The 13,133-nt window shown below is 35.8% G+C and overlaps 2 protein-coding genes and 1 long non-coding RNA gene across 7 annotated transcripts; 2 read left to right on the plus strand and 1 right to left on the minus strand.

Annotated features, from left to right (window-relative positions):
* Positions 1-419: 419 nt before the first annotated feature.
* On the minus strand, positions 420-2,609 carry LOC113673860 (uncharacterized). Its single transcript, XM_027190656.2, has 5 exons — positions 2,550-2,609; positions 2,097-2,251; positions 1,539-1,631; positions 883-1,065; positions 420-656 (listed from the first exon to the last, which is right to left on the minus strand). Exons 1-5 carry the CDS (start codon positions 2,554-2,556, stop codon positions 420-422), a joined length of 675 nt encoding a protein of 224 aa, XP_027046457.2. The 5' UTR covers positions 2,557-2,609.
* Positions 2,610-3,738: 1,129 nt separating this feature from the next.
* LOC149050403 (uncharacterized) lies at positions 3,739-6,599 on the plus strand. 2 transcript variants are annotated; one of them, XR_016184075.1, is made up of 5 exons: positions 3,743-3,826; positions 4,584-4,705; positions 5,583-5,748; positions 6,250-6,377; positions 6,470-6,599. It is a non-coding gene; the product is annotated as an uncharacterized LOC149050403 (long non-coding RNA). The 2 variants fall into 2 exon arrangements; XR_016184074.1 differs by lacking the exon at positions 4,584-4,705 and having other exon boundaries at positions 3,739-3,826.
* A 1,003-nt stretch (positions 6,600-7,602) lies between these two features.
* LOC149050404 (uncharacterized) lies at positions 7,603-12,535 on the plus strand. 4 transcript variants are annotated; one of them, XM_089197758.1, is made up of 9 exons: positions 7,603-7,960; positions 8,052-8,330; positions 9,013-9,069; positions 9,409-9,780; positions 10,002-10,112; positions 10,397-10,635; positions 11,483-11,664; positions 11,922-12,015; positions 12,197-12,535. In XM_089197758.1, the coding sequence occupies exons 1-9, from the start codon at positions 7,939-7,941 to the stop codon at positions 12,239-12,241; spliced, it is 1,401 nt and encodes a 466-aa protein (XP_089053884.1). In that variant the 5' UTR covers positions 7,603-7,938; the 3' UTR covers positions 12,242-12,535. The 4 variants fall into 4 exon arrangements, 2 of the variants coding, with proteins under 2 accessions (XP_089053884.1, XP_089053883.1); XM_089197757.1 differs by having other exon boundaries at positions 7,605-7,960; positions 11,919-12,015; XR_016184063.1 differs by having other exon boundaries at positions 7,606-7,960; positions 11,483-11,548; positions 11,919-12,015.
* The last annotated feature ends 598 nt before the right edge of the window (positions 12,536-13,133 follow it).

Here is a 13,133-nt window from a genome sequence, read left to right on the forward strand (position 1 = left end):
TTGACCGAACGCACGATGTCACTTGCATGGTTTAAATAAATTATTTTTGCACTTAATGCGCGCTTCGCTTCTGCATAATTATGATAAGCTATCTCTTATTTATTTCATGTAATATTTTAATACGTAATCACATGAGTTTTCTCGCGCAATCTGGAAAAAAAGGCACTTGTACATTTTTTGGCCCGTAGGGCTCGTGCAATTTTGTTAGTCTATGAAAACATTTACTCGTGCCTATTTATTCCAAATTGCACTCGAAATTATGTGATTACCTATAATTGTAGGATTTTTACCGTCCGAAAGACAGATCAACAAACAATACAGCATTCTTGTAAGTCCTATACTTCTGTGATTTTCATTGAATTATGCCACAATTGTTACAATAAGCTGTAATCGGCTCCTGTGTGTTTTTTTTTTTTATTCTAGGGACACAAGATCTTTGTTACTTTCACAAGGTCCACTTGCATTACGACAATTTCAGTGTAAAAATCTTCCAGCATAGCGGATGCTTTCACAGCAACTCCATAAAGTGTTATGGCCGAGGGTGCAGCTGTTGTTGGGGTCTGGACAACAATCGGAACACCACTAACTGAGTTGAGAGTTGAGTTACTGACAGCGGTCGTGTTGGGGCGAAGACTTGATGTTTGCGGCTGGCCAGGCTTCAAAAAAGAAGGAAACAGTTTGGTTTACATTAAACTCAATGCAACTTCATATTCTTAGCACTGAAAGATTTAGTCGTGCAAACAGCATGCTACAAGAACAGAAAACCGGGAATTCGAGCGAACATTTTGCTCGACAAGTCTTCATCCTCACAGAGTGGACAGGCCCGTTATCTGAAAGTAATTCCTTAATAGATAATTTTAACCAAGATTTTAATTGTCATACCTTCAATGCATTTTGAATCGCCCGAACAAAAATCATTGTATTTTCAACTTTCCACCTAATTTCCTGAAGCTGATGCGTTACATCTCTAGCCACTGAGAAAGCGCTGAGTTGCCTTTTCAACGTTCTTATGAGTGGCAGGAACACTTTCAAAATACGGTAGTTCACTTCTAAAGTGCTTTGAGGCTGCAAAGGAAAAACACTGAAATTAGAATTGTTGAACAGAGGCCAAGCTCCGGAAGGGGATAGCCTCTCGCTATGAAATTTTTCCCAATATCTCCAGGCAGTAGGGACTGAAGATCAGCCGTCTGCGGGGTTTGCCTTCCCTTAATGTGTTCTGAAGATTTAAGAATGATAAAAATGCTACCATCCATCACTTCGTATCTGTGTCTCACAATTGTTTCATTTTCCGGTTTTTTATTCCCTGTCTCCGATATTATTGTGATTTTTCCCCCGCCATGTAAGAAGAAAAACGAAATGTTTCAAATGAAAACCTCGGAGGAAAAAGTCGATCTAAATTTCATGATGCAAAACCAGAATTTGGTTAGTGGCGAGTCTCGAGGGAAAGGGTACATGGTTTACACAAATAACAAACAGGTGACTGAAAGTGAGCATCGTTTCACTGGCAAAGAAGTAAATGAGTATGATATGTCTCTCACCGTAGTTTTCTTCGTAGCCTGTAATTGTTGGATAGGTGTAACTATTGACTCTACGGAAGCCACCTGGTAGTTGTCATTTACCCATCTTTTTTCCTACAATTGAGGCAGGACAGTAAAATGTTACAAAAAATGGTCAATTTAAAATTTTTTTCACTTATCCCCTTTTTGTAGAAATAGCGAAGGCTGTCCCTTTACAACCCTTTTTAAACAGTTAAGAAGAACGAGTTCGTGGTACTCCAGTCCTCTAGAAGTCTAGAACTAGAAGAAGATTTCCCGTCCATTCCTAACTTGCCTCCCAGCCCTTAGCACCAAAATCTTTAATGCTGCTCTATCCAAACGGGAAGAGAACTTGATTTTCCTTATTTTCGATTCCATTGGATAGACTTAAATGACTCCATGGTGCGTTAGAACCTTTTTTATTATATTGAAGATATCTTTCATTGGTTCCTTCGGCTTATTGTGTTTGCTAATATCATGCATAAGGGAGAGATGAAAACTGCACCATTATTGATCCTTAATGAAATATCAATCGCAGAGATCTTAAGTAAAGATGCTTACAATCGTTTCTTTTGTCTTGAGTACATCTACGCTCAACTCTAGCAGCATTGGAAGCAATTTGTTCAGTTTAGCCTTCGTTTTCGTATCGAACTGGCATCTCTTCTTAGTTATTGCCGTACACGTTGTTATCAAGAAAGGAAAAAAAGCAAGCCAAACTATAAAAAAAAGAGTAGATGAAACGATTAAGCAAGTTGTCAATAGATACCAATAGATTATAAACTGTCTATTTTATATTTTATATACTTGGTCGACTTTGTCTATAATTTGTGTGATCGTCGCCACGGAAAATATGCTTGATCTTGATCAATAAATTTTTGACCGGCAAGTAATTCCACAAAACGTCGTCTTTTCGCATCAACAAGTTTCTTTCCTTTAGTATCAGATTTCCACTTCCGAACCAGAATCAAGGTAGAACTAAAAACAGTATACCTCGATAACATTTCGAAAACTTACCTTTCATCGTTTGAGGGTATAAGCCTTGGCAAAAACTCCAATAGTTAACTCTATTCGTCAGTGAAATAAGGTTCTACTGAGACAAATCGAGCTAGGCAATCTTATATACTCATTATGTCTTGGTAAAATTTTAAATTTAGACCCTATTTACCTACAGGTTCTTGGAGACTAAATAGGTCATTTCCCTCCGTTATGAGAACTTTGATCCGGTTAAACAGGTGAATTGAGTTCCTTTAGACTCTTTTGTCCGTGTCGGTGTCAGTATTCTGCAGTGTTACAGTGCAAGGAAAAAGACAGTATGTGTAAGGGGATTTACGGCAAGGACGATCATCAATCTTTTTCTAGTACATCTCGTGTGTTATCTCGATATATTTAACCATTGGAGCCTTCATCCTGGAAAAAAGTGCTAAAGTGAATTCTAGTATCATACTAGATTTTGCCAATAACTTCCTCTGGCTTTGCGAGGTGCATGATCCCGAAGTCTTTACGGCATCTTTTTTATGCCTGTAGCCTATGTATCACTTTCTGTAGTTCTTAATCGCCATTATTACGCAAGAAAACAACCTAAGGATATCGATCATGTTGAATATTACAGATGTTTTTAGCATTGATCGAAGACTATGATTTATTTCTCTTTTCTTCCCCCAAATTTTCTTTAGCTACTATTTCATTTTGTTGTTCTTTAGCTTTTGAAATGTTCTACATTATCACTCTAAGATATACTTAAGAAATTTATATGATAGTACTTCTGATTTGACCGTAGAGACATTAAAAATTAACCGGATAACACTATTTAATGAGCTCAGTGAGAAATATTCGTCAGACTGATCAGCTGTTTATACCGAATGGTCGCTTGTTCTTATTAACGTGACAACAGATTCCCTACTACTAAATATTGAAGTAGAATATCCCCTATATGAATATCAAAAAAACCGTTTTCATAGAAAGTAATGTTTGCTAACATTATTTATTCACTTTCGCTCTAAGTTGAAACATTTGGCTGGCCCTTTAAACATAAAATAGTTTTCCAACGCACTACAGTAAAGTTATAGTTATAGTAAAGGGCCGTCACTTAAATCAAAAATATAGAAATGGACAACCAGCATTTTTGAAAAATGACTCAGTGTAGTAAGAATATAACAAAACAACATTCAATGCTAATTTATTCATTTTCATAACAATCAGAACACGTAGACATGTTGACCATTGAATAAATTACTCCATTCCTTCCAAGAAAAGATGGTCTGTGTCGTAGAATAAGCAGAGGATGAGTTCAGGTAATGACCAAACTATAATATGATTATTGCTTTCGTTCATCTCATATTCCCGAAGGTGCGTGCGGAAAATCACTTTTAAAGATGATTTCCCTATACGCTTTTTCTTGTCATATAAACAGAATGTCATATAAATAGAATATTTCCTCACTTTCATTTAATTTTGTCTATTTAAGTAGTCATATGCTATTCTTAAACGCTGGATACTTTCCCGTGAATATTACGTGCATCCTCCCCGAATTCAAATCTTGTCTTAATTTCTTGAACATTTTATCGTCAGTCGATGAACTTTTTCCTGCCTCTTGAACATGCACTTGTTTCATTTTAGATGATGATGTTATTGATTCTGGAAACCAAAACACAGAGGCAAAAGGAGGCAAAAGGAGCCTACTTTGTTAAGAGTTGAAGTTATCTTGAAATAATTTTTAGGGACCTTGACAGCAGAAGGATAGGGTTGATTTTTTCAGGGAGCAGGTCGGCCATCGAAATTCTCTCATTTTCAACCCTTTCGGGCGACAGTTCCGCTGTTTGTGTGTCTGTGTGTTTTTTTAGGAACGATGCCTAGAGAAGTAAAATGCATATTCATCAATAACGATATTCTTCTCATTGAGGAACGGTTGCAACTAGAGAGCACCTCACGCTTTTAGGCTTGGCGAAATCTATACATCAAGATTAAAACTGCAGACCAAACCATTATTTTTAATTCTCTAAAATAATCATCCTCTGCACTGTCGCCGATCAAGTTTTTGCTTGTGTTTAGACGCATTAATGAGGAATGGCAGGAGATATTCATTTCACCTTTAAAGTTACCAACAACCAAAAACCGCAGTTTTGTAAGCGCGTGAGGGAATTCAACTCATACATGTCAACAGCACATCAAAGGTATCTGGACAATAGATACCGTCGCTTCTATAAATCACTTGCCAGTATATTCGTGTATATCTTAAATACTGGATTCCATGAATTATTCTTGTGTATTAGAGGCTTTATTTAGACGACTTTTATAAATGCAGATATTGACCTCACTCAATCAAAACAGCTCAAACTGTTAACCGTGGCCAGTTCCACTAAATATAATTGTGCAAAGACGGTTGTACTTTTTAAGGCTCGAAGTATAGTCATCATCATCGTCAAAAGGTCATTCTTGGAATGTTTCTCCAAAATTTCCGCTGAATATTTATATCGGATGTTTCATGTCGATGGTAAGCTGAGCACATCATAATTCACTTTGTGAACAAATTTTTTAACAAAAGATCTATTAGAAGTCAGTATACCTTTCTACACATACCTTTTCAAAACTGAGGTCTCCCAATCAGCTTCTGTTTTTTGTTGTTTCCACAAAAAAACATATTGCCTATGTATACTTTTAAAATCAGCAATTTTGGAACATTTCAAACAAATAATATAAAAAAAACAAATGCTAAAGAGAATGACTGAAGTAAAAAATTTATCAACTTAATTAAAAAGAAAATATTTTTATTAGAAATTAGTTAATGATGTATAGCTCTCCCATTCCGAGCCACTCTTGCACTATTAACTTACACGCCACCGTCTGCAGGGTTGTAAGAAATAGTATTTAATGAAACTACGAACTGCTACAAACCTACGTCTAAAAGTGTTAAAAGAATTCGCACTTTTAGTGCCCGTTGGCAATTTGTTCCAAACGAAGAACATCTTTAATTCAAATCTCTACAGGTTTTGAATGTATGAAGTCATTATTATGAGTTACTTCTTACTAGCTACTATCTTGTTCATATAGAGTTCTTTTGGAATAAAGCCAGGCCTCAAATAAAGCTGAGGGGGACGCGGCCATGCAGGAAAAGTTCAACGGCCAAGACATAAAAATTCAAGAGAAGCTGGCTTCACCAGAAGAAAAAGTTAAGAGTATTTGGGCTCATCTAAAGACTCTCAGGAGCAGTCCTCAGGTGAATTGTAGGAATAGCAAATCGAGATGAACAGTCTACGCGATTTAATTTCATCTTTGAGAGAGGCAAACTAAAGATAAGTTGCTGAAAGGTTTTATCCCCTTTCATCTGCCTTGTAATTTTTCAGAGAGAAGCAGTCAACCAAATGCCAGGTGCCAGTCGATCTAACACGTCAAACAGATCTAACAGTGGCAGAATTAACAGATCCAATTAATGACAAGAAGTCAAAAATATCCTCTGGCAGGACAGATGTGCAACGAATAAAAAGTTGTTAGAAACAAAAAGAATAAAACACGAAAAGAAAGGAACAATGAGGATGGGACACAGTCCAATAACAAGGTCTTCGATAATTGCAGTACTGTTGCCGCCAAAAATTCGATTGGTGTATCTGTACAAATTGTCACATTTTATTCTGGCCTTTTGTTCTACACACATAACTTTCATCAATATTCTGTTACTTTTTCTTGTATAATTTTCCTTTGTTTATGTCGCGTGTTTTAGTTCTTCACCGCGGATCTACCGTGTAACTGTGTAAACCACCTAATCGTTTTAACCGTCTCCATCGATCGCTTTACGTCGCTGTAAATCGTCCTTAATTTGCCAGTTGACACGGATCTCGTACAACGTTTGTAAGTGTCTTTTGCCGTTCGTTTTTTTTTCCTCGTTTGTCGATTTCTTTAGCTATAATCGTGATAACCTATAACTTTTAATTTATTTATAGCAATCGCTTTGATTTGAATGACTTCACTTCGTTTCGTTTGGTCGATTTGGAAGGGAAATTGGTTTTTGGCTGTCACATGTGTAACCATGTTCATTGGAGACTCCATAATAAAGCTAGAGAAAACCTTCGGCTATAGAATAGTGGTCAAACTATTCTCTAGGGCCGTTAAAAAAGCTATGTAGGACTACCTCAAAGCCAACCTGGAGCATTCGCCGGACCGAGTTGTTCTCTATGATGGTACCAATGACCTCAAACTTAAAAATCGTTGCAAGTTGTCGAATCGATCGAAGGCAAATCGAAAACTAATCCGATGCCACCTTTGCTATAATGGAGCGGTAAAAAAAGCGAAAAAACATCAAAAGAGCTGTTGCCGTTAGAGTGGACGGAAACTTGCTCAGCACCAAAAGATCACAGAGAATTGTCTAAAAAAGAAGAGGACTGTATCTCAATTTTAAAGGTAATCAAAAAAATTTAATAACTTTCAAACAACTAATGGTTGAAATTACGCGCTCTCCACGAATTTCGCGCCTGCTCAGTGCACTATAAGCAACACTGAATCCTGTATACTAATGAAAACGGTAAAGAGCCTACATCATTGTTGCCATCTCAACGTGGTTTTTAATTAGCCTTTTCGCCTTTTTGAGTATTAATGAATTAACTACTCATACAGAAGAGCCTGGAATTTTCCTGGCACAAAGCAGCGGGACTAAGCTCAGCAGGAGACTGTAAGAGACAACGAGGCTACTTTGGGCTACGATTTAGTTCGACGTCAGAGATGAACAAGTGGTGGACGAGAAGTCTAACTTATGTTGCTTACAACAAACTCGCAGTTTCACTAATGTAAAAAGCCTATTATAAAAATGGCTTTACCTACAATAGCGCCACACTTTTCCCGGCGACTTTAGACAAGTAGAGTCCCTCGGGCTGTTTAAAAGGCTCATCAAAACAAGTTCTTTTAGGCACAGTATTCGTGGAAAGCAGCTTTTTGTTGGTAAGTACTTTTTATTGTTTCAATGTATTTTCAAATTTTTTACATAGATATATGTCTATCTATCTATCTATCTATCTATCTATCTATCTATCTATCTATCTATCTATCTATCTATCTATCTATCTATCTATCTATCTATCTATCTATGTATTTAAAGCTTTGCATTGTGGTGTGACCTGAAGCTCCCGATAATCATAAAAACTTACAAGGCCCGCTAAAGCTTTTAGAGTAAATGTTTAAAACAGGATCTCTTTATTTTAGCGAGTTAAAAGTGGGGGCATATAAATTTGTGACAGAATAGATTTACGCTCAGTTTCTCGAGTCCCAATCCAGCATGTCCTCCTCACCTAAATTATCTGATATCAATAATTGCTAATATGCACTAAATTATCAGATATATATAATCTAAATGAAGTGTGTAGCACTGGTACCTAGGAAGGTATGTCCGATAGAGGACTGGGTTTCATTCCTGTAAAACATGGCGGAATCCGCGGAATCAAGTGAGTAATGACCCTTTTTGACGTTTTTCAGCAAAAGCGTTCCTTTTCCTCTTGAGTTGTACTATTTATTTTTAAAATAAAATTCATCTAGATCGTGGCAAAAAACGAAAAAAGCGACCTACGCTTTTAGAGGTGCTGGAAACAGCTCGAAAAATACTGAGAAGAGATGACCACGGGCAACCCTCTCCTTCTGCATCAACTGGCACGGTTATGAGAACTCGAGCCCCGGCAGTGTACCATTTTTCGAAAGATTCACGTACAGGACGACGCAAGACTCACTGCCAATATCGCCCAAGAAGCAGCGCAGCAGCCAGCAAAAACGTACTTCAGCTGACAGACGTCGGACTCGCGAATGATACCGACGTTCTAGGTATTAACACTAGTATTAATCAATCCTAAATTAGCTTGAGCGATGTAGTACATGTATATCTTTAAGCTTAATTATTAAGATCGGGTGAAGATGTAAGCTTCTTGGACACGTGTATTCCTTTAGATTCTTTTTAATGTTTACATATTAAGGATTTACTCGGACTTTATATGGGATTGAGTCTCTATTCTTTATTAACTCGATAATTAAGTTCTACTGCGAGGGAGTTTCAATAAACCTTCTTCTTCTTCTTTTTCCTCTTCTTCTTCTTCTTCTTCTATAATAATGTATAATGTATAATAATAATAATAATTATTATTATTATAGTAATAATGATGATGATGATAATGATGATAATAATATTAATGACAAAAATAATTGAGATTTATATAGCGCAAGTTCCATATACCCTCACAAATAGAAGAGAGCTGAGAAGGCTATAATTTTGTTCCTGCCAAAGCCAGTAAATTCTATGATAATAATTTTAGTATCCTAAATTAATGCTGTTTTTAAAAGTGTATTCTTTAATTTAATTGTTTCATCATGTAAACCAAATAAACTACCGAATTTTGTTAAGTTTATCATATTGGAGGTGTAAAGATATACACATGGGTATAGAAAACAAGTTTGTTCAGGTCATTAGAGCAAAATCTTATAAAAGTTGCTTTGCCACCCAATTTTTTAGACATTGATTCCTGTTCGGACAGCGGTGTGGATCCGCCATCATCCTCAGCTGAAACAAGTATGAATTTTTTTGTCATCTATTATTATTATTATTATTATTATTATTGTTGTTATTGTTGTTGTTGTTAATATTATTATTATTATTATTACTATTATTATTATTACAAAATTTCATCTGTTGCTAATTCACTTTTATGTTTGCAATAGTTAATTTTGATTTCAAAATTACATTGATAAACATTTAGTGGATCTCAGTTTAAATTTAAAACAGCAAGTTGTAGTGGCTTTATAATAATGCATTAGATGAGAAAGGTATTTTGTAGCCTTGTTGCTTTTATTAGATATCTTTATCATTTATCGTCATCATCATCAATCATCAATTATTATTTTATTCCAGCTAATTTGGACAGCATTTTAAAATCAGCTAATGAACTCTTAAAGGAATGGCGTGCATCAAAGTCACCAAAGCAGAACTGGGGCCAACGCACTGCCATCTTGAATGAAAATTGGGAGTCTGTGCGTGCTCTCTTGATGAATGCTGTAGTATCTGGTTATGCAGTGGATGAGACCCAGTGCATGAAATGTTTAGAACATATAGCCGAGGTCCGCTGTTACGACTGTCACACATACACAAGATTGTGTGGCCATTGTGACCAGTTGGTCCACGAAATGCAGCCATTTCATGATCGTGATGGGTCAACTGGTGGCTTTTTCAAACCAATCCCACCAACATTGTCTTTGGACTCTAATAGCAAATGGGTTTTAGTCGGTAAGTACAGCATTAGTTAGCAGCACATTATCCTTAATGATATGTACTATAAAATGCTTTTTTTTACTTGTATTTTGAAGCACTGTTGCAATTACATTTTCTTTTTTGCTTATAAACTGCAATACAGCTATATAGGTTTTGCTGTGGGTATCGCAGCTAGTTTTGAATTCCATTAAATGGTTTAGATTCTGGGGATACAAATTGTCAATATTTTCTTTTAGATCGTTTGTTACCATCATCAAGCGCAAGTTTGGTCTGCCCCTACTGCAACAGTTCAAAAACTATCCAAAGAGTTGGAAAACATAATCGTTGCATTGTTATTAATTTAAGGGGTAAGATTTTAATTCATTCATGTTTTTTAATACTAAGCATAGAAAACTCTGCTAGTCATATGAAAACTATTATTTAAAGTATCATTTGTTGTTTATAAAATTATGCAGTTAATTGAGTGAGTGAACCACACAACTGAACAGGCTATGTAACACTTCATCACATGTTAGCCTTACAAGAAATTCAAATACTTAGAAAATTGTCACATCAATTGTAGTAAATGTTGTTAAATATCACAAGGTACCTTTTGACATTTTGGCATTTGAGTCTTCTCCTCTCTTTTTAGGTAGGTTTGATATGAACCATGTCCTGTTTAGATGCCTTCAGTGCCAAAAAGACCTACCCACATCCAATCCAGTTGTTGTTACTCAGCTTGGATTTTGGCCTGGTAGTGTCAGCAACATGACCTATGTTTTTGATCCAGAGGTTTTTTTACACTGGGATCTGTTCCAGAAGGAAAGTCCTGGTTGTTCCGAGAGATCTTATCTTACATCTCTGGAACAGTTTTCTTTAAGAAAAGGAAGGGTATGTTTTTCCTACAATGCTGAGTACTAAATTATTAAAACCCCTTTTCTATGCATTAAGGCCCTATTTCCCTCTTAGGGAAAAGGAAATGGTGATGATGATGATGATGATTCTATGAATTAACTGCATGAAGCAGATATCATATTATATAATTATATTCGTGGTTATAGTCAACTACCTCTTAACAGACGCCTCTATAGGATGGACACATTTCTTAGACGGACACCTTCTGTTTGTCCCGTACTGTAACTAAACGCCTCATAAGACAGACACCTCTCCAAGACGGACAACCCCCACTTTAAAAACCCTCAATGGACACTTGTGAAATATAGTTTTATGTGAATAATACCTCAAAACAGAAATGTATGTACTGAATATGAAAAGAAATCACTATTTAGAGAAGCAAATTTCTTGTCACGTAACTAAATATGTCAAGAAGAATTACTAAGGGCATTACAATTTCAAACATTCGCACAAAAGCAATGAATTTTCCAATAATATTGTGTTCCAGTTTGTAGTTTTCATGACTTAAAACACGCTAAATACAGTTGTGTATTCATTGTGCATCAGCATCTTCAGTTAAGCTTTATTATCTCAGAATCGCTGGTCTCATGTTACCTCTATAAGTTTATTCTTTTTATTTAAAAAAACTTGATGTATAGTTACTGTAAGGCAAACTAAATTTCCCTGAATGTTCCCTCTCTTACTTGTTACCATGTTTGTGGACAAAATTTTCATCTCAGCCTGGCCCTTTGTTGTTAAAGTCATTGAAATTTCATGCAAATTATCCTGCAAGTGCAAGTCATTTTGCTTACCAATAATATATATTTTATTTCATGTCTTTTAGGTTGGAACCATCAACAGTAATTCCTTTTCATGTGCTTTTAAGGAGTGGAAATATTGCCAGTATAAGGTTAATATTTTACGCCACATGGATTGGATGAAGTGCCCAGCTTGTGAATTAGACTCTCAACATTCAGTCCATGTGGATGGAAATATGAAGCTTTACAGATTCAAGTCTGCTGGATCGTGAGTGCTCTGCAAAACCATTTTCTAGTTCTTAGGACTTCATTCAAGACTTAAAATGTACCCTTCTTGGATAGTTTCCCAGTTCAAATGTCTTCTTTCAATAACCTTAACATTCATTTGTCCATCTGCCAAAATGGATATTGTTTAGTACATTAATTTATAATTTTACTAAGTTCACATTTCTGACTAGTTGTTTCATTTTCTAGGTAGTAGTTAATTAAAATTGTTTTATATGCAGTCTATTTTTTTTTCAGAAGACAAAGAGATTGTTTCTATGGTGATGTCTTTGTTGCCTCAAACACAGAGGTTGACAAGCACATTCAAAAAGTGTATCAAGGCTCCAAACACAGTGTAAGCAACTATTCAAATTTCCCAGAAACTATCGGCTGTTAATATTTTTATGAGCCAAATGAATAAGTGATAGCAGTTCCTTTAGTTATCAAGGGAAAATAAGGTTGCGGGTAGTTTTAAAGCATGATAACTGTTTTTTTTTATCTAATTACATGTTGTTATCATGTTGTCAACTTTGCAGACCAACAAACAAGATCAGAACAATTGTGGTGAAACTAACTGGTGAGCAGCTAGTAATACACTGCGCAAGAAAAAAAATCTTTCAGAGACTGGATTGGAAATAGCTGGATGCAGACACTCACTGGCACAGAAGGCTGTTAATATGATGTATGGAGAAATTTATGGGTATGCCCACTATCTTCAGAAATCATATTTTATTCCAAAACAGGTGAAGTACTTTTGGTATGATGTTGTTTGCAAGTTCTGGCCATGGCTTCAAAAGCATGATGGTGAATCGGCGAAAAATATGAAGCCAGCATTATCCGTGATGCATGCCAAGGCCCACTCATGGTCTTGTCAGGTGGGTTATTGCTGAAACTGAATTAATTTTTTGTTGAACTTCTCCAGAAATATGTTTTATGAATAGACAATTTCGCATTTCAATATTAATAATATTAAAAGCAATAAAAATTACAATTACATTTACAATAACAATAATAATGATAATAATAATCTTAGTATTTCTATAGTACAAATTAACCCATAATTACCTTCATACTTCTTTCTGCTTGCAATTGTTATTTTTATGATTGCAATTTTTACTTTAACCTCATCACCAGCAGCAGTATAGAGTTATACACTTTTTCAATTCATGTGATCTTCAAACAAGAAGTGAGATATTATTGACCTGTAGATCAGAGTATGACTATGAGAATCCATACCAGTTGTCTCCCACTCAACTGGTCATCAACAGAAAAGAGTGTACGCTCCAGGGAGCATATCTGCATTGAAATTAAAAAAAAATCATACTCATACTTTTTCTTGATCTCGTACTTGTACCGTTATCAATGGTTGTTATTAATGGCAACCACAAAATCAGTATCTGCCAAGTGCCATTTCCCCAATTAATGTAGGCTGTAAGTGGTTACTTCTCTGCTTTCTTACTCAGAGGTCAGTGT

Source organism: Pocillopora damicornis, chromosome 2 (genome assembly GCF_964200805.1).
Source record: "Pocillopora damicornis chromosome 2, jaPocDami1.2, whole genome shotgun sequence".
In the NCBI taxonomy this organism is placed as follows: Eukaryota; Metazoa; Cnidaria; class Anthozoa; order Scleractinia; family Pocilloporidae; genus Pocillopora; species Pocillopora damicornis.